Source organism: Oreochromis niloticus, linkage group LG17 (assembly GCF_001858045.2).
Source record: "Oreochromis niloticus isolate F11D_XX linkage group LG17, O_niloticus_UMD_NMBU, whole genome shotgun sequence".
Lineage (NCBI taxonomy): Eukaryota > Metazoa > Chordata > Actinopteri > Cichliformes > Cichlidae > Oreochromis > Oreochromis niloticus.
Window position 1 is genome coordinate 3,568,605 of NC_031981.2, and position 23,004 is coordinate 3,591,608.

Here is a 23,004-nt window from a genome sequence, read left to right on the forward strand (position 1 = left end):
AATATTAAAGCTGCTTAAAAGCAAGATATTTATGTAAAAATACACCATGCTCGTGATCCTTAAAGTGTCGGGAAAAAAGTACCAGAAAATGAAACATTCATGTCTGCCTTCGCTCATGAATGTGTTGCTTCATTAGATGTTTGACCTTCACGCTGCTGACTTTGATAGTAGAAGATTTTACATTTCTCATGGAGGAAAAGAATATTTGAAAACACATTTTAATGTGCAGGTGCTGTTACAGTATTACGGTTTAGCACATAAAAGTCAAACTAAACCAAAAGCACGATCTTATATGATGTTTTTAAACCATTGGAGAATATTTCTGTTTAACCACAACACAGATTTGATAATAATGTGATTTATTGTAGTGATTAGGTTTATTGGGCACAGGTGGGAAGGTATTTTTCATATTTCATTTCTTTTAGAATTTTTATCTACAGTTTCTTTAGTTTAAAGTTTCCAAAGTGTGTTTGCAAATTTCAGTTTGGTTTTAATTGAAAGTATTTGAAGTTTCATTAGTGTCAGTGCTAATTATGGGGTTGCAATTTTTAAGAAGAGCAACATTTAAGATTTTCAGTAGGTATCAAAGGGTACAAGCAGTGCTTCACATCACATCCAAGTCTCAGTTAATAGATCCACAAATGCCTCCTGATGCCTGCTGGATTGACACATTTCAGTACAGTGAAAGAGACTTATTTTTGTTTGGTAGGTTTCACTTGGTTTCCATCATTTTTAAAAGTCTTTATTTTATTTTAAGCTCAATTAATTTAACCAATACACTGCCCTGTTTCCCTTGCCTTCTGTGGCATTTCTTCCCGGAGGGATGGCGGGTGGATCGTGGTGGAGGAACAGTGGTACGGTCTCTAACACAGGTGGAATGTGAAAAACCTCACATCCCGGTGCCGGTCGGGACTGCTCTTCAACAGTAGCTCGGATATTTAGTAGCGACTGGAAGTCATAAAGCAGAAGAGTAGAGACATTGTTGAAGAAAACAAATGAAAACAAAGCTAGCAAAAACAAACATCTCATAGAATATTCAACATATTATTATTATTCAGCTCTGGGACTACTTAAGGCAGGCTTGGCCAACTCCAGGCCTCGAGGGCTGGTGTCCTGCAGGTTTAAGATCTCACCCTGGGTCAACACACCTGAATCACATGATTAGTTCATTCCCAGGCCTCTGGAGAACTTCAAGACATGTTGAGGAGCTCATTTAGCCATTTAAATCAGCTGTGTTGGCTCAAGGACACATCTAAAACCTGCAGGACACCGGCCCTCGAGGCCTGGGTTTGGACACCACTGACTTAAGGCTCGTCTTATTTTATAACTAGCTTTATAAGTTATTTTATCTGTAACACTCTCAGCTCAAGCACATTCCCCCTTTTGCAGAAAAACCCATCACTGCTGTACGTTCCAAGAAAATTGATCTCTCTTTTTAATCTGAACAAACCTACTTTTCTATTTGTTCACAGATGTTTCAGATATGTTCAGTTATTTACATTATTGACATTTAAAATTTAATTAACGTATTAGAAAAGTCATTATGGATGTGGATGGATAGTTTTAAAGCAATTGTACATACTGTTTATGTAAGTAGCAATTTTGTGTTTAAAACTCTTAGACATGCTTTCGTACACACACAGAGTCTAAGGAGCTTGGAAAGAAAAGCGTCTGGACGCTGGACACCTGAGTCCTGTCCTGTGGAGGTGGCTCTTCTATGTTGAGCCATGCGTTTTCTTTCCATGCTCCTTAGACTACGCTGACCTGGATGACTGAGAACCTTCACAGACATAGTTACACAGATTCTGATGAGACTTTTTAATATATAAGATATACCTAAACAACATTAACTTCGTGTTATTTGGTTAGGTTATTTGTCAAAAACTTAAACAGTCTGTTTCATCCTTTGTGTGTCCTTCCTTTTACCTTTTTGTGGAGCTTTAAAAACTGCTCTCACATGGTTAACATGCTGTAGAATTGTTTAGCACTTCAAGTACAATCTCCCGAAGACTGCAGAGAACAGGTGAAGAATTAATTCAACGCTTTTCCTTTGCTACTTCCTTTGCAAACAACATTTGCTATTAATAGGTCAAGGTCGATCGAGTCCTTCACTTGCTAATGGAAAATATTGTAGCTTTGCACAAGCCCATCAAGGTAGAAAAATAAATGACACAAATGGGACAACAATGGGAAAATAGGTCAGAATCTACCAGCAGTCCTCGTTTCACTAAAGTGCTGTTCTGCCAAATCAAATATGCCTCATAGTGAGTTTTGTTTTCCTATTTTAACACCATTCTTAACCGTGACTACATGAGATTATAGCAGCTTTCCATCCCACAGTGACGTTAGAAATACTAGGGATGTTGAATATATTGAAACTGTTCTTGTTGAAGAAGCATTTAAGCTCTCCCCTGCCTGTGCATACAAACACCGGATTTGTAGACATCAGAAATGTGCCACCAGCCAAGTGTATCCCAGTTATGGAAAATCAGTGTAAAAATGCCAGTTGGTTAATTATGTTAGGAAGAGTAAATCTGCTTATTAAGTGTTTTGTGGTGTATCTGTGAACAACGCAGACCATGCAAGACAATTAGAGAATGTAAATCATACTTTTAAAGTAACCATCATAGTTCTTTACTGGAATACTTTTTGAGAACTTTGGTGCATTGGTTGCTTCCATTTGTTTTGGTATTTGTCTGCACAGTAAAGGATTTTGAGCAACCTGTTTAGATTTGCTGTTCGAGTGTCCAAGAAAGTGTAAATAACGTCATCTCAGTCGTTACAACATCATTCAGTAATTTTACAGTCTGAACCTTCATATTGGAATTTTGGTTCCTGCCAACAATACCAAACCTGGTCAGCAAGCTACAGTCTTAAATTGTATGGGTGCAATGGATAAGAGCAAAAAATGGCTAATTAGTGCTAAGTAAGACTAATAAGATACGTAAGTGATCCACAGACTTACTAATGGTCTGTATCACACACACAGCAAGCCACAATATTAGTTAAAGGTTAAAGGCACCAACACAACAAACAGGGAGGTCCTGATCTAGGAGGGGCATAGCTAGGAACCAACAACAGCAAGAGCAACACACGGACCTGCTGTTTCATATAGGGGATGCTATACCCTGGTGACAACACAACAGCCACAACATGTAGATAACAGAGTGGGTGCCTGTGGCTCAGGAGGTGGAGCAGGTCATCTGCTACCTGAAGGTTGGTGGTTTGATCCCCAGCTGCTCTAGTCTGAGTGCCAAAGTATCCTAAGGCAAGATACTGAATGCAGTTTCTCTTAATCTGTTCATTAGGGCGATCGTGGCTTAAGAGTTGGGAGTTCGCCTTGTAATCGGAAGGTTGCAGGTTTGAGCCCCGGCTCGGACAGTCTCGGTCGTTGTGTCCTTGGGCAAGACACTTCACCCGTTGCCTACTGGTGGTGGTCAGAGGGCCCGGTGGCGCCAGTGTCCGGCAGCCTCGCCTCTGTCAGTGCGCCCCGGGGTGGCTGTGGCTACAACGTAGCTGCCATCACCAGTGTGTGAATGTGTGTGTGAATGTGTGTGTGAATGGGTGAATGACTGGATATGTAAAGCGCTTTGGGGTCCTTAGGGACTAGAAAAGCGCTATATAAGCACAGGCCATTTACCATTTACCATTAGACTGTGAATGTTAGTAGGGGGGAAATGTTTATATGAATTTGTAGGTGAATGACACATGCTGCATAACGCTTAAATAGAGCAGAAAATGCTATATAAGAAGCAAACTATTTACAAAAGCTAGACTATATTAACATTCTAAGTAAACTACACTTGAGACCACAATGACACACGTGACCAGAACAGTTTCAGGTATTTCAATGTTTTGTCATCCCAGGTTACAGGGATACTACTGCTCTGCTACACTAAAGCACAGTGAAGTTTGGAATCAGTAAATTGGATATAATTATGCAGTACACAATTTATACACTTACTCTTTCTCACATACTTGTGCAAGAACCTTTTTCTATGCCTATGCATGTACACATGCAGACTAGCAGAGGCAGGTATTGAACCACCAACCTCCTGAGCCATAGCCAAAGCTTCCTCTATCCTTTTGTCCCAGATTAACAACAGTACCACAGGAGTCACTGCACTGAAAATGCACATTTCCATTGATATTTGTGAAACTTTCTTACTTAAAATGTCGATCCTGAATTTAGTGAAACTGGCATGATAAAAACAGAGAAAGGAATCCATACATTTGTTCCCATTCTACTATGCCAAATATGTGGACGGGTGTACAGTCTACATTAGAGAAGGTGGAACTGGGGGGACACATTGGTAAGCTCTAAATATTTTAGCAAAGATACTAATGGTAAAAGGAAAGTGTCCCAGTATGGCTGCCAGGAGCAGAAGGGATCATAACCTGAACCTTTTGATGTATTGTTTAGCCTCACTGTCAGAGCAGGGACAATAAATGATTGGGCAAAGTGTCAAGTTTTGGGGTTGTTCACTGTGTCTCTAGGCAACAGTACACCAAATGTTATTATTTCACCACTGACAGCAATAAACTGGAAGTAGACCCTGGGCAGCGCTGAACTCGGCCTGTCAAAACTTTTCAATTCATTTATTTTCCTTTCAAGCTGTTAAAAAAACCTCAAGTGACAACAGGAACCTCCCAAGAATGTTAATTAAAGCAGCAGAACTCCAACTGTAAAAGAAATGCATTAACGCTGATATTTGAAAATGATATAGTAAAATCTGGATTTAGATATTTTATTATTTTCGGGATGGCAACGTGTGCAGTTCAGGGACAGCACAAGACAACAGAGATAATGTTGACAGCGTGACTGCAGGTGAGGACTTTGCTGTTAGTGTAAGAAGCAACTGTTTGTGACCAAGGTCGAGGCTCAAGTGAAGCCTTTCTTTAAAGCTGGCTTGTGGCTCTGCTGCTTTCAGTGTTGTGACGGGAGTGGACGGGCTAAATGTTTGGATAAATTAGACCACGCAAATCCGAGACAGCCAGCGAGGTGGCAGTGCTCAAAAGAATATGCATTATTCTTCAATAACAGACATCATTTGCATTATCCACAGTGTATTGTGCACTATGCTTGAGGTCTTGAGTGTCTTCAAGTGTAGTGCACAATATACTGTGCTCAATGGGCAGTTATACATTTCACTTATGTTTCCATTTATTAGTATTTGTTTTGTTTTTGTTTTTTTAAATCATTTTTTACCCTGCTAACTTCACTTCTGCATATATTATACATTTCTCTGCAGGCTTGTTCTGTGTTCTGTGGCAAAAGGCTCATACATTATACAAAAAATATTGTGAGGCTTACATGCTAATGAAACATTCCAACCACTATAGATACAATCTAAGTTTGAGTTTGTTTTCTCTCAAAATGCCTATCTGAATCTTTATTACAAGCTGCAGTATAAATTCCCAAGGAGCACTGAAAGCTGCAGTAGTTGAACACGTATAAATGATGGAATAAAACTGGAGGGCAGTCGTTGCTAAGATAATGAGCTTTATTGTTCTTTATTGGCTCAGTCTAATGAAATTCCAGGTAATCTTAAAGGAAGAAACTATGAAGCAAGAGCTGATCATTCTGAAATCAAGTAATTAATTCAATTCAATTTTATTTATACAACAACAGTCGCCTCAAGGTGCTTTATATCGTAAGATAGACCCTACAATAATACATGCAGAGAAAAACCCAACAGTCATATGACCCCCTATGAGCAAGCACTTTGGCGACAGTGGGAAGGAAAAACTCCCTTTTAACAGGAAGAAACCTCCGGCAGAACCAGGCTCAGGGAGGGGCGGGGCCATCTGCTGCGACCGGTTGTGGTCTTGTCTTTTAAAAAAATAAAACGTTTAAGCGGAATAGTGTACAGAGCTGTCATATTTGGTCTGGCTTAGCTTAAAGAAGTGTATCTGCCACACAAATGTAATGAGATTTTAGAAAAAGTGTTAAAGAATTTCGCACTAAGCCTACACTTTTATGGCACATGGTTAAAACATGACATTAGCAAGCTGAGGCAGTTAGCTAAATTACACAAGTATAAGTTGGAATAAATTTCAACTTATACTTCACAGGCCTCTGTCCAAATGTGTCCTCTCTGACATGAAGCACACAACAGGAGATCGTTTGCCCTTGTCAAGCTCTCACTACAAGAAATATTCCATATCCACTCTTTCACTGTGAATTCACTGACCAGCATTGTTTTCACATGGATTTATCCGACCATCTCACAGAAATTAAGCTAGAGAGCTGGCAGGTTAAAGACCTTTTTATGAGCCAGCAATTTGCATTCTGACATTCAGGCCCGTCGGCTAATGTCTGGAAAAGTTCAGAGCTGCATGTGTGAAAACAGCTTCGCCCAAACTGATCCCTGTCACTGAAAACAGCTGCTGCATCTAACAGCGAGCATTGTGACAGCAGTAAGGCTCAAGTTAAACAGGTATTGTGGGCCGTAAAAGCCAACGAAAGGTTGCGTCAAAAATGTTTTGTAGAGCATGTCAGGACAACATGGGTGATAATTTACCATCATTTATCTTTTCTTAACATAAACATAAATATTTAGGATTTACACTTTTATTTTTTATTTATTTCTGTAGGTGTTTGTCTAACCTTGAAATAAACTAATATAAACCTAAATGTGAATTATCTTTATTACATAAACAATGTTTTTCTTACCATTCGACCTCTCTCTGACCTTTCTTCCCAATGTGATGTTTGTGCAATGTATGTATGGTCGGAAGGGGCCCCATCTCACTGCAGGTAACACGTACGTGTAACATTGCAAGTGACAATTAAAGGCTCAATCAATCAATCAATGTTACAATTTTGAAAGGTTAAGTAGAGTAATGAAACATGCAATCTTGCCACTGGCAAGCCAGGATCACAATGTTTATTTATATTAACTATAAGGATATTGTTTTATATTTTTCCAAAAATGCAAAAGACCTTCAAGCCAAGGTCAAGATGTAAACTGGCTCCAAAGGGTAACAAATCTCCAGCGACTCGCTCTGCTGAGCACCAGTGACAACGCAGCACATTCAGGTGCAATGAGATGTCATTTATGGAATTGCACCTTTCCACAGCATCCAACAAATGATGCTGTAACGCTGCCCTGCTCTGCGGCACCAATGACCCTTTTTTCCCCCCACACACTTATTACTTTGAATTGCACACTGACACCAACTGGCCACCATTTCAACCCAGCCTCCAATTCTCCGGCTAACCGGCGACCATAAATCTGTCTCTGGGAGGAGAACGTAAGCACACACTGTTCCAGTATAAGTATCTGGGCGTACAATTGAGGTCCATTTGAGAAAATGCATACACTGGTGCATTACCTGGCTATCACGCTCAACATTTCAGTGAATTTCCTTCCTCACGATCACTCTGTAGCTACACTGAAAACACTGTTAAATACCATGATACTGGCAATCGTGGCTTTAATAGGGATGGAAAAAATATATTATGAAAATAAAGGATCACCTTGGGTCCATTTAGTTGTTTGAGTTGCATTATCCCTCCTCTTGTGGATAAGTGGCTTAATGACCTCCGATATTTCTGGCATGCACAGCAAGTGTCCTGGGAAACAAAGGAAATCTAATTGAAGCAAGGTGAGATGGGAAATGACAATCCCAATAAAAGGAAATTCCAACACCTTATCACACAGATAGACCGCTCTCCTCATAAAATGATACCAGGGGTTGTTTGCGCAAACTGCTATTAGGACCTATAGTTATGTAAGATGGGAAGGAAGCTCTGCACCTGGATAAGCTAGAAAATTGAAGTTTCTAGTGGATGTCTTGGAATCCATACCATGATGTGCTTCTAAAGGCTCTTACACACTGAAGGCGCTGAGAAAAATGACACGAAATGCCAAATTTTGGGATGCAGTTGTTTTATGTAATGTATATACACACAAAATTTGTCTGTGAAATATTTTTAGTGCACAAAATATTTGCACAAATTTTATGTTTCTTTACCTTTTCTGTTGTCTTCTGTTACAGTTACCCTATAGGGCACAAGCCATTTTATGAAGCGCTGTGCTTCTGAAATGACTTTCTCATTCATTTTCTCTATTGACATTTCAGAAAATCTCTGTATTCTTAAATAAAGAATATAGGGTTTAGCTACAAGGTGGTTTATGAGCCAAATACTGATTCAAAGACTGGATTTGGATCCGAAAATAAAGTCAGAGCTACAACAATGCATACATAATTACTCCTAAAATTAGAGGAACTACTCATAATAATAACCCACTGAAAATTCCAGAATCCACAGCAAGTGACCTTTGGAACGTTTTGGAATTTGCTTATCTTAACACTTATGTTGTTAACAACAGGGGCGACCCTGTTGAACGGGGACGACTGTGGCTCAGGGGATTGGGAAGCACATCTGTAACCGGAAGGTTGCCAGTTCGATCCTTGGACAAGACACTTTACCCTACCAGAGGGACCGATGGCGCGATATGGCACCCTCGCTTCTGTCAGTCTGCCCCAGGGCAGCTGTGGCTACAACTGTAGCTTGCTCTACCAGTGTGTGAACCAGTGAATGAATAGTGGAATTGTAAAGCGCTTTGGGTGCCTAGAAAAGCGCTATATAAATGCAATCCATTATTAACAGTATATTGGAAACGTATACATTAGATTATACATATATAATAACGCATAATGGTAGTTTGTGTGTAGTGTTTGTGCCTGCTCAAGCGGTTTAGCACTGACTAAGAAACCTGACATTTCCATGGCGACAGCAACTTCCACCAATCAGACACTATGTTAGGACTGTGGCTGAGTCATTCTTTTCTGTGACAGTGTGAGTGAAACACATTTTTGTTAAAGTAAGGTTGACATCACACAGACTTCTGGTTTCTACAGGAGCTCATACCATCGTTTCACAGTGTCTCAGCTTGTAGTTAGTCTATTTTTAGTGGTTACAACATTATGGTTCATGATCCCTTTGAGGAATATGAATGAGCTCTGTAGCTGAGCGATTAGCCTTTCTACACTTCTACTATCTCATTAAATGCCACATCATTTTTTTCGAGTACTCGTGCCTGTATCTCACTAACGTCGGTTGTATCAGATTGTAGGAACAAGTGACCGGTTTGATCGTTAGTTTGAGGACTTGGGAATCGATTCCCCATCCGTTTGCTTTTTCCTGCCTCTTTCCTTTGTCAAGAGTTGGATGGTACTTACCATCTGAAATTCACAAATTAACATGATGCATCTTGTTTAATCCCTATAAAAACCTGAAAGCAATGACATAATCAAGCCGCAGCACTTCAAATAACTTCTTCGCTCTCGGTGACCTCCTGTAGTCTCGCTGTCACTGTGATGGCTTTGGGTAGCAATCAGTATTTCCCAAAAATATTTAGCCTTTTTTTAAAGCAGTAAAAATGTGATGTATAAATTATTCATGACCTTTAAGTCAAATTTCATTAAATGAAGCCATGTCAAAATTAATTAATACATAAATCTTTAGAGATTATTTAAGACTTCCCCTTCCACATACTGCCATCGCCTACATGTCCAGATGACAGGCATCTATTTATATCTTTAAAGGGCACATTAAACATGTGAGTTCTGAATGTTCTTTATTGCCGGAGCAACACAACTCAATACTAGTTCCTGTGTGACACTGAGCGCTCTAACAAAACCTTGCTAAAAGGTCATGTTTGCTTTGCAAAAATAAACTTAATTACACAAATAATCTGAGATCCCCAATGAGGTTTAGCCAATCTATATGTCAATGCGGCAGCCAGATAAGAGGCGGGAGGTGGTAAATAAGGCGTAAACGCAGCTTGTAACTTTGTACCCTCCCGCCATACGATACTATGCCCCTTCCAGTAATTACCGTACCACTGCCGCATCCCCGTTTGAAATTTGATCATTGTCTGTCGGTGATAACACACTGTGCCAGACGGTTTATGCAGTGTGGCCTTGGCTCCACCACACTTCATTAGGGAGAGGGAGTGCAGAGAAAAAGGCACTGCGGAGGGATGGAATAGCCACTGCGACCTGCCCGCTCTCCACTCTGCTGTAGAGCCTACAGAGGCTTGCTGAAGCCTGTTGGGGCAGCAGAGAGCCTTCACCTCATGTTCGTTTGAGCGCGAGGGGAGCCGCAGGGGAAGAAAGAGAGAATTTGGAGATGGTGATCTGGGGGTGCATTCACAGCTGTAGTTTGTTTTGAGAAGCAAGGAGGAGGATAATAGCCTCTATCCCTGCTTTATACGAGCAAACATGCATTCATGCGAGCGAAGGGATGAAAAAAAGGAGGAGAGGCTGACACAGATGATAATAGATGCTTTTGTTTGGTAAATGTATGTAAACCAGGGGCTTAATGTGGGTTAATGATGTCTATCTAGCCATCTTTCATCCTTGGGGGAAATAATTATTCAACTTCCTGCTGAATTTATTAATCTGCTCACTTACAAAAATGCAGGGCCTATAATTTTGATGGAGGTTTCAGCAGAATATCAACCAAAAATCCAGAAAAGACACATTACACAAAGGTTATACATTGATTTTTATGTGAGTTGATCCCTGTGAAAAACATGACTGAGTACTTGGTGGGTACATGTTTCTTTTAGTTGGTTTGCTCACATCTCAGGAGGGATTTTGGACCACTCCTCTTTACAGAAACTCTCTAAATCCTTTTGATTTCTTGGCTGAAACTTGGCAACTCGAAGCTTCAGCTCCCTCCACAGATTTTCTGCAGGACTGAGGTCTGGAGACCGTCTCGGGCCTGTCGATTTTCCCCTCATTGCAGTGGAATCGTTACTTGGTCCTTAGCAGAAACACCACAGCATAATGCTGCCACCTCCTTGTTTCACTGTGGGGATGGTGTTGTTTGGGTCATACTCATGATTTTGAAAGAGCTGGATTTTGGTTTCGTTTGACCACAGCATTTCCTCCCAAGCTTTCTCTGAATCATTTAGATGTAAACTGTATCTCTGTATATCTATAAATAGTTTTTCTGGTTTCACCTCAAATTGCTTCAAACTGCAGCTATCATAAATGAGTTAGTTGTGCTAACACTCCTCTCCTCTCGCCTCTTTATCAAGGATGAGTGAGCCATACCCGCAGATCGGAAGCAAAGGAGCTCTACTTCTAATGGTGCTTGTCATGAGCGTCTGGGAGATGTCTGCACCAGCAGAAGCAACAACAGGTGAGGCCACAGAAACAAAAGCAGCTTTTACTTTGCTTCTTTAGTTTTTCAGTGGTCGGCTGTAGTGATGAACTGCTTCTGGATATCACTGGTCTGGACTTTGACACTGAAAACAATTATGACCTAGTCAGTAATATATTCTTTTTTAATGAATATATTCATAAAAATCGTATGTTTTTACTGCTTTTTTATCCTTCATAGTATTAAAGGCTAAAGCTGCTCGTTGACTGTATGATGTCGTGCCACAGTGCGAACCAGCAAGCAAGCAAAAAGTATTTTCACCAACAATTTGAGATGAATACAGAATAATCGGTTTAGAATAACACTCACTGTGTAACATTGCTTTCTTATCATTGTCCTTCACTCAAAAAGCTAAACTCTATAAATATGGAAATATGTTGGACACGAGATTTCTATCACTTCACTGAAAAGTATTCTCAGTTTGTGTTTGTGACATGGAGGCATTAACTTTCTATCAACTGTATGAACTTTTAGGCTGATTAGACAGAAGTAGTAGATTCTGCTCAGTGGAGAGAAGTAACATGAAGAAAGACTCATTTTGGACTGGAGTGGGAGCGAGGAAATGTAATATATTTATATTAAAAAACAAAAAAGCTAGCTAATTAACTGAATTTGAGTAGCTTCCATGGTTAGCTCAGTGATTTTTGCGATGTTACAAAATTATGATGTATGCTGCAGCACAACCAACAGGACCAGGGAGAGAGAGAAAGCAAGAGCTCTGGTGTCGTGTTTATTTGCAGTATAAATCTGGTCTGCTCCACCATGTAGCAATGCTACCATTACTGTGGTGCAAGTCAGATCAGGAGTGTCCGCAGCAGTAGCATGAATAACTGGACTGACCATTAGTAACTGATGCTGTTATACGTCATAAAACCATCTAAGTAAATTGTTAAATTTGAGGTTTTTTGACTGTAAGTCTTGAATAGTGCCTTCTCTTCCTAGGCTCTCAAACACTGATGTTCTGTAGATCGTGTTGGCATTTTAAGCTGTCTTTTATGTTGATGCTTTTATGCTCTGGTTGTAAAATTGGACACCATAGGTGGTGTATGAAGAGATAACAGGGCAAAGGCCGTGTCAGGAAACTTGTTGATTATCAGTCGAGTAATGCCGGGCTCACACTGTGCGATTTTTTCAGTCGCGCGATTCAGCTCCTGCTCAAACTGTACGATTGACTCGCAGGGGTTAGAAGTTCATAGGTCACGATGCAGGGTCTCACACTATACGGCCCGATGCTCTGATGCGACCTGAGTGCTCAAACTGTGCGTTCATAAAATGAAGGTTATAACAGAAATTCTGCCGCTCGCTCTCCCTCTCTGTCTTTCACTCACACAGACACGCACACCACCACCGTCAACTTTATGAAAAACATTGATCAGGCAGCTGTGATTGAGCAGCAGTGTAGATCCAACTATTTTCACAGTTCTTGTGGTCGTGATAATTTTGTGAGGCCACATCGAAAAGGCTCGGGTGAGCTTTCCAAAGTTCTACAAGTTGTGCCTCCATCGCCTGTGTCCAGATCACACGCTGCACTGCCGTGCTGCGCCGTTTTTTTCGCTGACATTTGTGTTTGCGCATGCGCAGTGTGAGAAGCTGCAGTGACACCCTCACGACGGTCGCGAGGATTTCAAACAGGTTTGAAATCCTCCCGACCAAGCGATTGATGATCGGGAGCTGGTCGTGAGGTGTTAATCGCTTCTCGTTACCCCACGTACACTACATGATGCACGACGCACGATGAAGGACAAACTCGGGCCGATCACCAAAACGGTCGCACGACTCAAAAATCGGCTCAAAATGGGCCAAAAATCGCACAGCGTGAGCCCGGCATAAGTCAAAAGATTATCAGCAAGGAGTCTGGCTCGTGTCCCAGTTGGTAACACTGTGTTTTTGCTCAGTAATCTGTTTTGCTTATGCCCACTGGATTCGCTACTCAGGTTCAAGCTCTGAAACTACTTGGTTGGGTTTAGAAAAAGATTGCCACAGCATGTTTGGGTTAAAACATGCTGCTATACGACACTGGAAAAATGGCAACTATCCAGTGGGTTTATACCAACAATGCCAAGGGACTCACTGCAAGTGCTTATATACCAGCTATGAGTGACCCATCTCACTATTGCTATAACCTGGACAAAGAACAAAATGTGTGCATCAGTGAGACAGTGGTAGCTCAAACAGAACAGCAGTATTCGACGCCCTGGGAATGAAAATAAACTGGAGAAGCAATCCAAGTCGTGACAGTTTACATTCAGGTCTTACTGAGTAATGCTCCAAAATGCAACAAAGTTTTTAACTGTGGCTTATAGCTCTAATACAAGTAACGCATTACTGTAATCTGATTACTTTTTTCAAGTAACGGGTAAAGTAAGGGATTACTTATTCAAAAAAGGTAATTAAATTACTGTTACTTTCCTGTACGCAGGCTGCGTTACTGGGTTACTAAACCGTGATGTTGTTTGTGAGAGTGTCTCATGACAATGACGTAAGCACGTGTGACGTCCGTGGCAGCAACAGACGCGTGCAGACCAACTATGGATAATATGGAGTCATGGAGAGAGTACGACCATGCAGCATTTAAAGCATGGAAGTAATTACATTACTTTGAGTTTGATTCCATAAAAAGTGACAAAAACATAGCGTCCGCTGTACACTCTGTGTGGGAAGAAAACTTCTTTCTACAGCGAAAAATTAAACTTCAAATCTGAGCGAGCAGCGAGCACGCCGCCACGGGAATGTGACATTCACAGAGAAGCCCCCGGATCCCCCCACTGACATGACCGCTGTGGGCAAACCTCCACCCGCCCCACTCCTGCTAAACAGCTGACAATAGATTTAAGAGTGACAGGACTCAGTGCTGCTCAATCTTTGATTTTATTTATTTCCTGCTGTGTTTTACTTGCATTTGTTTGAAAGAGTGAGAGTAAACACAAAACATTATTTTAGTTTATATGCTGGAATGTGCAGAAAATAGGTTTAAATGTTAAACAAATTTCTTCAAGTCAAAGACTGCTGCATATAATTTAATTTTTGCTTGAAGCATAAAGTTAAAAGATTAAAAATAATAAAACAAGTTTTAAAAAGAGATTTTTTCATTTGATTCAATTTTATATGATGGATTATACAGAAAAAATAGAATTGGGCTGAAAGGTCTATTGTTTTCAGGTTGTGTATCATGTTTTTAAAAAGTAACTAAGTAACTAATTACTTTTGAAAATAAGTAATTAGTAAAGTAACAGGATTACTTTTTTTGGAGAAGTAATCAGTAATTAGTAACTAATTACTTTTTTCAAGTACCTTGACCAACACTGGTCAAGCTCCTCCCCCACACAATGAAAACATCATCAGGGGTGATCTGCAACACAGAACACTGTACAAGTTTTCTAAAAACCGAGTTCTGGGCTTCTGCTCTTTTTAACTGACATATTAATATAAGAAACTAGCAGAATAACAAAGTCACTCATTTCCTTCTGGAGCAGGTTCAACAAATGACAGATCTGATGCAGAGACAGAGGTTTTTATTAGGTGTCTCAGTCACACCATGTGCTCTGTCTGATTAATCATGTGGCCTAAAGAGGCTCAACATAATGTATCTCCCCATGCCAAGACCTAAACAACTTTCCTCTCTCTATAAGTTTGGTTAGTGGCGTTCCATCCATTCACTCAGCTCTTTGGGAGCTACTGAGACCCGCGGAGGCTTGTGTGATTCTCCCAAACCAGAGTGACAAATGCAAAGCAGCACACAGAACAAATGCACTGAGGAGAACTGCCACATAGGCTGCCACTTCTCATGCAAGATGTTACGAAAGGAATTTGTCACCATTCTGCATCACAAATAAAATTTCACAGTGGTAAACGGTGGAGTAATTGGATTGAAACGGCCACTTTGGTGGTATGAGTCAAACTCGTCTCCCATTGCCTAATTAAAAGTGTTGTTGAGTCGTCACCAGTAAACCCACAGAGATCAATTATGGCAACTCAGCAACATTACAAGCAAAGACCAACCCACATGTTTCATCATTGGGAGTCCCACTGACAATGCACAGCCTCAGGTAATTGGTGGTATGCAGGCAGCTCTGCTGCCAGACAGGATGTCCATTCGTGAGGATGACAGAAATTGCACATACCTCTCTCCTCTTTGTCCACCAATTACACTGGGAGTGCAGCACTTTGATGTGAGTGGCTTTGATTGGCAGCCATCCCCCATTCAAGGCGCTCATCATTTCAGCAGGAAGTAGATCAGAATAATCTCGCACGTGCTCCATTTCACCCAGATAGCCACCGCCGCCCACTAATTTCCCCTGAGTGTTATTTGTATCACTGCAAACCTGTTATCATTCAAGAGATAAAATGATGCCAGAACATGTCCAATAGAGACATGTTCTGGCTTCTGGAAGAAGGAGGGACCTAAGCTCACTTGCTGGCATTTCAACAAGATGAAAAACTATTTTAATAATGCACATACATGAGGTTTTGCTTCTTTAGATAACCAGTTTGTGTCAGCAAAGACAGGATCATGGCTGCACCATCAAACGTGCTGCTCTCTGACAGTTATGCAAATTTGGTTTATTTTCTGCTCTGATTTATTAAAAAGAAGGTTTGCCTTTGCACTCTCCTGTCAAGCCAGCTTGCTACAGAGGAGTCTGTCCTTTACAACAGTGGATGTTTACAACACAAACTTAATAAGTGTCTCTGGTCACTCCGTTCACCTTTGTGCTTGTCCTTTATTGAGCAGAGATAGGAGTCAGACAGGACGGCTTGGATCTAAAGTCGTGGGGACATCTGATTTATTTTAATTAGCATCTACAATAATCGACTGTACATAGATTCTAAATGCGTCTGCTATTGTTTTTCCTCCTGTGCCTTTTGTGTCTTCTGATAGTAAATGTAAATATATGTATGCATCAAAATAACCACAGATCTTGCAGTGATGCGTCTTACATTAAATAAAGGAGGTGCTTTGTATAAGTCTGAAGGCAGCTGTTAGATGCAACTTTCCTGTCTGCATGGTATATAGGAAGCTAAGCCAATGGCTAGTTAGCTTTAAACCTTGGGAGATGGCTTCCTATTATCCAGAGGTAATTTTTTAAAAATTAAATGAAAACAAAACAGAGGTTGTCATTTTTGGTAACTTCATTAATAATCACATTGACAGTGCTCTGGGCCCATTATCTTCCTATTGTAAGACAAATGTAAAAAACCTCAGTGTGCACCTTGATGGTTCCTTCAAACTGTGTAGGCAGGTGAGTGCAGTAGTCCAATCCAGCTTTTTTCATTTAAGACAGCTGGCTAAGGTAAAGCCATACCTTCAAGCTAATGTCTTTGAACATGTTATTCATTTCTTTATTACTTGCAGACTGGACTACTGCAATTCCTTGTACTTTGGTCTGGACCAGGCCTCTCTTTATCATCTCCAGCTGGTCCAAAATGCAGCTGCTCGTCTGCTAACTGGCACTAAACAGAAGGAGCATATTACCCCAGTTTCAGCCTCTCTACACTGGCTCCCTGTTCCTTACAGGATCCAATTTAAACTCTTACTTCTTGTTTTTAAGGCACTTAACGGCCCCTTCGTACCTGTCTGAGCTCCTGTTTATTTATGCTCCAGAGAAAACCATGAGGTCCAGTTCAAAACTAATGTTATCCATTCCACGGACTAAACTCAAGTCTCGTGGCGACAGAGCCTTCTCTGTGGCAGGTCCCAGACTTTGGAATAGTCTTCGTTAAATATTAGATCTGCACAAACACTTGATTGCATTTTTATGGTCACACTTTGACCCAAGCATTTTGTTCTTTTTTTAGTTGTTTTTATTGACTTATTTTATTTATTTGTGGGGTGACCGTGGCTCAGGGGATTGGGAAGCTTATCTGTAACCAGAAGGTTGCCGGTTCGATCCCCCTGCTCTCTCTGTCCTGGTCGTTGTGTCCTTGGGCAAGACACTTTACCCTACCGCCTACTGGTGTTGGCCAGAGGGGCCGATGGCGCGATATGGCAGCCTCGCTCCTGTCAGTCTGCCCCAGGGCAGCTGTGGCTACAACTGTAGCTGTCTCCACCAGTGTGTGAATGTGAGAGTGAATGAATAGTGGAATTGTAAAGTGCTTTGGGTGCCTAGAAAAGCGCTATATAAATGCAATCCATTATTATTATTATTATTATTTATTTGTATTTCAGGTATATCCTTTGTGGCCCACCATATCCCAGAATTTATAGCGCGGCCCAGCCAATTCCAGTTTCCAACAATGGCGGCCGCTACTAAGTTTTAATATTACTCTTTCTGGGTCACAAAATAAACTTTTTAAGATATTTTCAGGCAAGAATATAGCTGTGTAAACTTCAAATATCTGCTCGGTTTATCAAGATATAACATATTTGCAGAAGTGTTCTGACGTTTTCAGAGACGTCTGTTACCCACCAGCTCGATGGCTAGCCGGGGCGATAACAGCGAACTCCCAGCATATCGTTTTCAACCCCCCCGCAGTCTTTCGCTACTCAGGTTAAACATGATATATATATATATATAAGTCACTTAGGTAACTTAAAAATGTTATTGTTTGGCTTTTTTCAGTGTTTTATTTGTTCGTGAGTAAATCGGTTTGGCTGAGATTAAAGTTATTGTTTTCACACAGCTGAATAAATGTCGAATGGAAAACTGATTAAACAGAAGTGTGAGATGGTAGAATTTACTCCAGTGTCCTGTTATATTTTAGATAGAAAGGAACACACGGCCGAGTTTATTAAACTCTACCGAGACAGCTGTTGATGCAAAACTGAAGGCTGGACCGTCCAATTTCATAGCCGCTCACCTCCGGCCTACCCAGCCTTCGGAGGACCCGGCTCACGTAGACCATGAAGGCCGGGTCCTCAGGAGGATGCAGCCTATGAATTTGGACACCCCCATAGGCCTAGTCTCAGAGCTGACCTGGGCTAGCTAGGTTACGCTAGCTTCCAGCCTCAGTCAATCCAAGTTAACCAGTTCATGGAACAAACATGGAACTATTTGTTATAGCAACGGTTGGTGAGGCGACTAAAAGAGACTGGCCCCAAACAGCCACCAGTATTTGAAATATAATTCTTCTGTTAGTACACTTCTGTGCACTACACTGTGTATATGCTATGTGAGTTATGTGGTGCATGAATTCCAACAGGTCAGTGTTTGTAACAATCACAGAGATGAGGTTTCAGATGTAGGATACTGAAACTGGCCAGTCAAGCAAAGTGAACTATGCAGGTAGACACAAATGTCATGCAGGAAAAGAGCAAGGAGGAACGCAAAGAAAAACTGAAAAAAAGGGGACAGAACTGAAAGACTGCTAGGAACACCAGAGAGTGATGCTAAGCTCTCAAAGATAATCTGGCTAGCATGAACACACTTATTTTAATTCTTCTAAAGTGAAGATTACACATGGACACAAAGTAAAGCCAAGCAAATGTAATGTTGGTGCCTTTAAAATAAAAGACAGTCTCTTGTTATTAGCTAGCTAGCTAGCTTGACAATGGAACTAAAATAGACACATCTTTCTACTACTTGGGTAAAATTAAATAACGGTCTTTCTGTTATGTGCATTGCCAGACCGCAGTCAGGGCTAAACATATCATGCTGTACAAGTAAGCCATTGTGTTTTTACCTGTTACAAAGGCCGGACATGTCTCTTTGATACAAGATGTTTGCATAAATAGAAAATTTGCATGTTGTTTTGTTGATATGGAGAGACTAACAGTAATAGATGATATGATATAAAGTGCAATGTTTGAAGCAAAGATTAAAATTGTTGTAAAACCTTTAAGAAACAGCTCAAGAAAAACATACCACATACCATGTGCCACTAAGCATTCACGGACTATAACCTTGATGTACTAAGGCCTGCTTTGTAAGAGCTACTCTTCAATAAAGCTTAAAACCTAATCAATCAGTTATGTGAAAAACAACTGTAGGACTTGAAGAGTTTTTACCAGAAAAGCAGTAGGAAGGCATCTCTACCTGATTTCTATATTGCTTTGCCATCTCTGCACATAGTGCTTGTGGTCACCCAAGTGGGTTGTAGAGAGCTTAAATTCTGACCTTCAAATTGTGCTGGCGTGATCCCTGCAGACACATTACAGCCTTGAATTTCAGTGTCCACAATGGGAAACCACTTAGCAAGAATCAAAGCACACAGGTTGGTAAGTAGAACTTGAACCTGAGAGGAGTGAAATATTTCTGAAGGTTTATACTCAGTATTTTTAGACGTTAGCAGCACTCAGGTAGCATTAAGCTGGTACAGGTGAAGATTCAGTTTGCAGTATAGCATCTGAGGTGCCTTCTGTACCACTGTAAACGTTACACTGAGGTATGACCTCCATGTCTGGCTTCCATTCTGTGTTATATGCATCATAGATTGTTGCTTGCTCTGCACCTTGCACTTTCTGCTCTTTGTAATAAAAAAGATTTATATGTTGGATAACAAGCATCCTGCCAAGAAAGGACAACATTCCTTGCACCCTTGAGAGAGCAGTAACTAACACTCAGAGACACTATTGGACCCCCATATAAAACATAACAAACAAACCATATTCTCATTTGCATCGAGTTCAGTGTCCTGAATCAGATTTGCGAACACGGTTGCAAGATTGTGCCTCATATGAAAAAACCTGTCATGTGTCGCTGCTCAAAACAGCTACGAAAAAAAGCAATAAATAGAACGACACTTCCTCTTCTCATTATGAAGGTTTGCAAAGGGGGCATCACACTCGGTGAGCTCATTGTTAAAGGTGTTTTCTCTCTACGTGAGGCAGTGTTTCTGGTTGCACACAATGCAGCATATAGAGTAAAGCAATGATTGCATTATCATTCACAACAGCTTCATGAATGATACAGAGCAGGCATGCATTTGCAGTTTCTTCGTCTCCAGAGACCAATGTATAAAAGCTTCTTAAGCAAAGTAATTTCAGTCGTGCACAGAGAGGAAAAAAATGCCCATCCCTCCACACGGAAACAGCTTTGGTTCAAAGGACTGTCTTAAAGGAGCGAATGCTTGGGCAGCATTAAAAGTTGGGAGATGGAGTAGGAGATGATCTCATGAAAGACCTGACTGCTCCGCCACAAGCAGTGACTTCATCCTTTAGCTGCTACCTTCACAGTGACTGATTGTTTTTGTATTTTGTTTCTTGTATAGATGTAAAATCAACTGGGTGTGGGAATTCCCCTCAACGTAATTATTCAGCATATACAGCAGCTCGATAGAGTTCAACAGGCGTGTCTTATGGTTTGAAATAGATGCAGTGAGACGGAGGATGCATAACCGTAGCAAACAAGGAAAATATTGGAAAAGTTTATTGTAGATAAAGTTTTCCTTTCAATGGGTGTTTTTGTTGCGAAACCGCTCTAACCCAGCGGTCCCAACCTTTTTTGTGCCACGGACCGCTTTCTGTCCGACAATATTTTCACGGACCGGCCTTTAAGGTGTCGCAGATAAATACAACAAAATAAAACCAGTACGGGTACCAAAAAAAGAAAAATTATTCATAACACACAGGAAAAGACCCAGGGAAACAGAGTTAACGATAAAAAACGATAAAAACCATGAAAACCATACATTTCACACCCGAGCCTCAACTCTCGCGGCCCGGCACCAAACGACTCATGGACCGGTCCCGGTCCGTGGCCCCGAGGGTGGGGACCGCTGTTCTAACCCAAACCCAACTTTTTTCCCCTAAACTTGAACTTCAGCTGGTCATCTTGACTGCATCTATATTGCCTAAATGCATATAAAGCTGGAACGGTGTACCCACTAAGGTTGCTGTTGAGGTTGCATTACTCAGAAGGCGATGTGTTTTATAGTGAAAGGGTCAGTCAGCAGCAAGAATATCACTCCACATGCCAATTGGCTTCTTTCTTTGGTTGACCACGAGAACATTGCATGATGTCATGTGGATAAATCAATGCTCAAAGGATTGGACTCAAATAGAGGATCTCTGAGTAAAGCTTCAAAGCATTGATTTTCAGAGGTCAGGCCTATAAACATGTTTAATCTTACGCATTTTAAAGACTAAGGGCCAAGAATCAGAAAAGACGAGTCATGGGTTACATTCCTACTCGTGACTGCACTGTGATTAGTAAGAGAAGGGTGCTTTGAAAAAGAAATGACATGAAGTTTAAAGGACAGAGATAAGGTAGAGGTGAAAGACTGAAGGAGAAAGAAATACACCAAAGAAAATGTCTTAATTCATTTCAAACATTTGATCTTTTTTTTTTTTTTTTTAATAATTCACTGGAGTATTAAATTAGAGCTTTTGGATAAGGGAAATGTTTAAATTCATGTCACTTAGATGGCGCCTAATAAGAAACATGTTAGTCACTGGTACTGATCTACATCCTTTGAACAATCATCAGAGAACAGAAATTAATGCCAAGAGGAAGGCTATATATGAATAGAACATTATTATTACCCATTCAAAGAACAGCCTAACTGTATTTTAATTTAAGATGAAAAATCTACTAAGTGATACAGTTTAGGAAATTGAAATGTGTCAATTTTGACTATCACGCACGATTTTGTGGTGCATTTAGAGCCTCTTATTCACTGTCAGCTGTGTAATTATTGATCAGTCTTACTGGTGTATACATACTATGGTGGGAGCATCAGGGCAGAGGGCACATCTAGTTCTCACTGGGTTTCAGAGCTCAGAGTTGTGAGAGAATGACAAGAGAGCAAATATCAGCCTCTGGGCTTAAACATGCCAGATGTGGGAAATAATGACTCATGTGACTCATTTTTTGCAGTGGCATGCTGAGCATATTGTACCGAAGGTAAAAAGGGTGAAGCGTTGGCTGAAATGGATCTCAGCAGATACTGGATCTCTGTATCGTTTCCAGTCTGTGGATTCATCAAAGGAAGCACTGAAATTTTATTCTACAACATTGCAGATTTCATTGAGGAAATGCATTCAACTTTACAATATACAGTCAAATGCATTTCTTTACACTGTGTATATATTTCTGTTATACATTCTTGATGAAAGTTTTTACTTACATTGTTCCTTATTATTCAGAATATTTTTTTTTCCACTTTAGAGTTTTAGTACCAGGGGGTCGTGTTTACCCCCGTAGGCACGATTCTCTAGCTTTGCAAAGCACCAGACTGCTCACTCTGCCTCTGGAAATTTCCAGCAGGGTTCATATTTCTGGCTTTCTCTCACTAATATGGTTGGGGGGATTTTTTTTCTAAATTCCATTGGCTGATCTTTTTTTTTTTTTTTTGCTTTGAAATACTAAAATAAACCAAATCTTGTAAACCAAAATAACAATTGTGCTTCCCATGTTTACTGCACATGATCGTCTTGGTTTCCTGCAGGCAAGGTAATGTAAAATGCCAGAAGGCCTTTGTTTGTAACTGGGTTTACTCGGCATTAGATTATCCTCAAACACAAATGTAGTGAAATGGACTGGTACTAAACAGTCCACTGGGGCAACATTACACATCTTTGCTAACAGTGACAGTGGCAGAAAAGTTTGAAAAATGCTCTGTGGCATCCATAATATTGTAAAATTGTATGACAGGTAGATATTTCTGTTTTTTTTTATCACTGATAAAATAGATTTTTCTTCCTTGTTATATTTTATGCAAAGGTGTAATTGTTATGTTTTGTTTGGCAGGTAGGTAGTTTCATAATTTGCAGTTGTTGTTGTTTTGTTTTTTTGCCTGTTCACTCTTGGAGTCTTCAGATGATCACATTGACAGTTTTACTTGCCCAGAGCGAGGCCTGTAATCCCAAAGGTGCTACGGAGGAAACAACCGGCTTTCAGTGCTGGAGCTGTTCCAGCGATTATCATGAGGAATGTGAGGTCCTT

At 40.6% G+C, this 23,004-nt stretch overlaps 1 protein-coding gene across 2 annotated transcripts in view; it reads left to right on the forward strand.

Moving 5' to 3' along the window:
• Positions 1–23,004, forward strand: part of LOC100711030 (protein FAM19A2) — an 86,600-nt gene that overhangs the window by 37,389 nt on the left and 26,207 nt on the right. For both annotated transcript variants that reach the window (XM_005451807.4, XM_005451806.4), the window contains exon 2: positions 11,061–11,164. In XM_005451807.4, the coding sequence (XP_005451864.1) occupies positions 11,062–11,164 (103 nt within the window). In that variant the 5' untranslated portion in view covers position 11,061. The remainder of the gene's footprint in view (positions 1–11,060; positions 11,165–23,004) is intronic.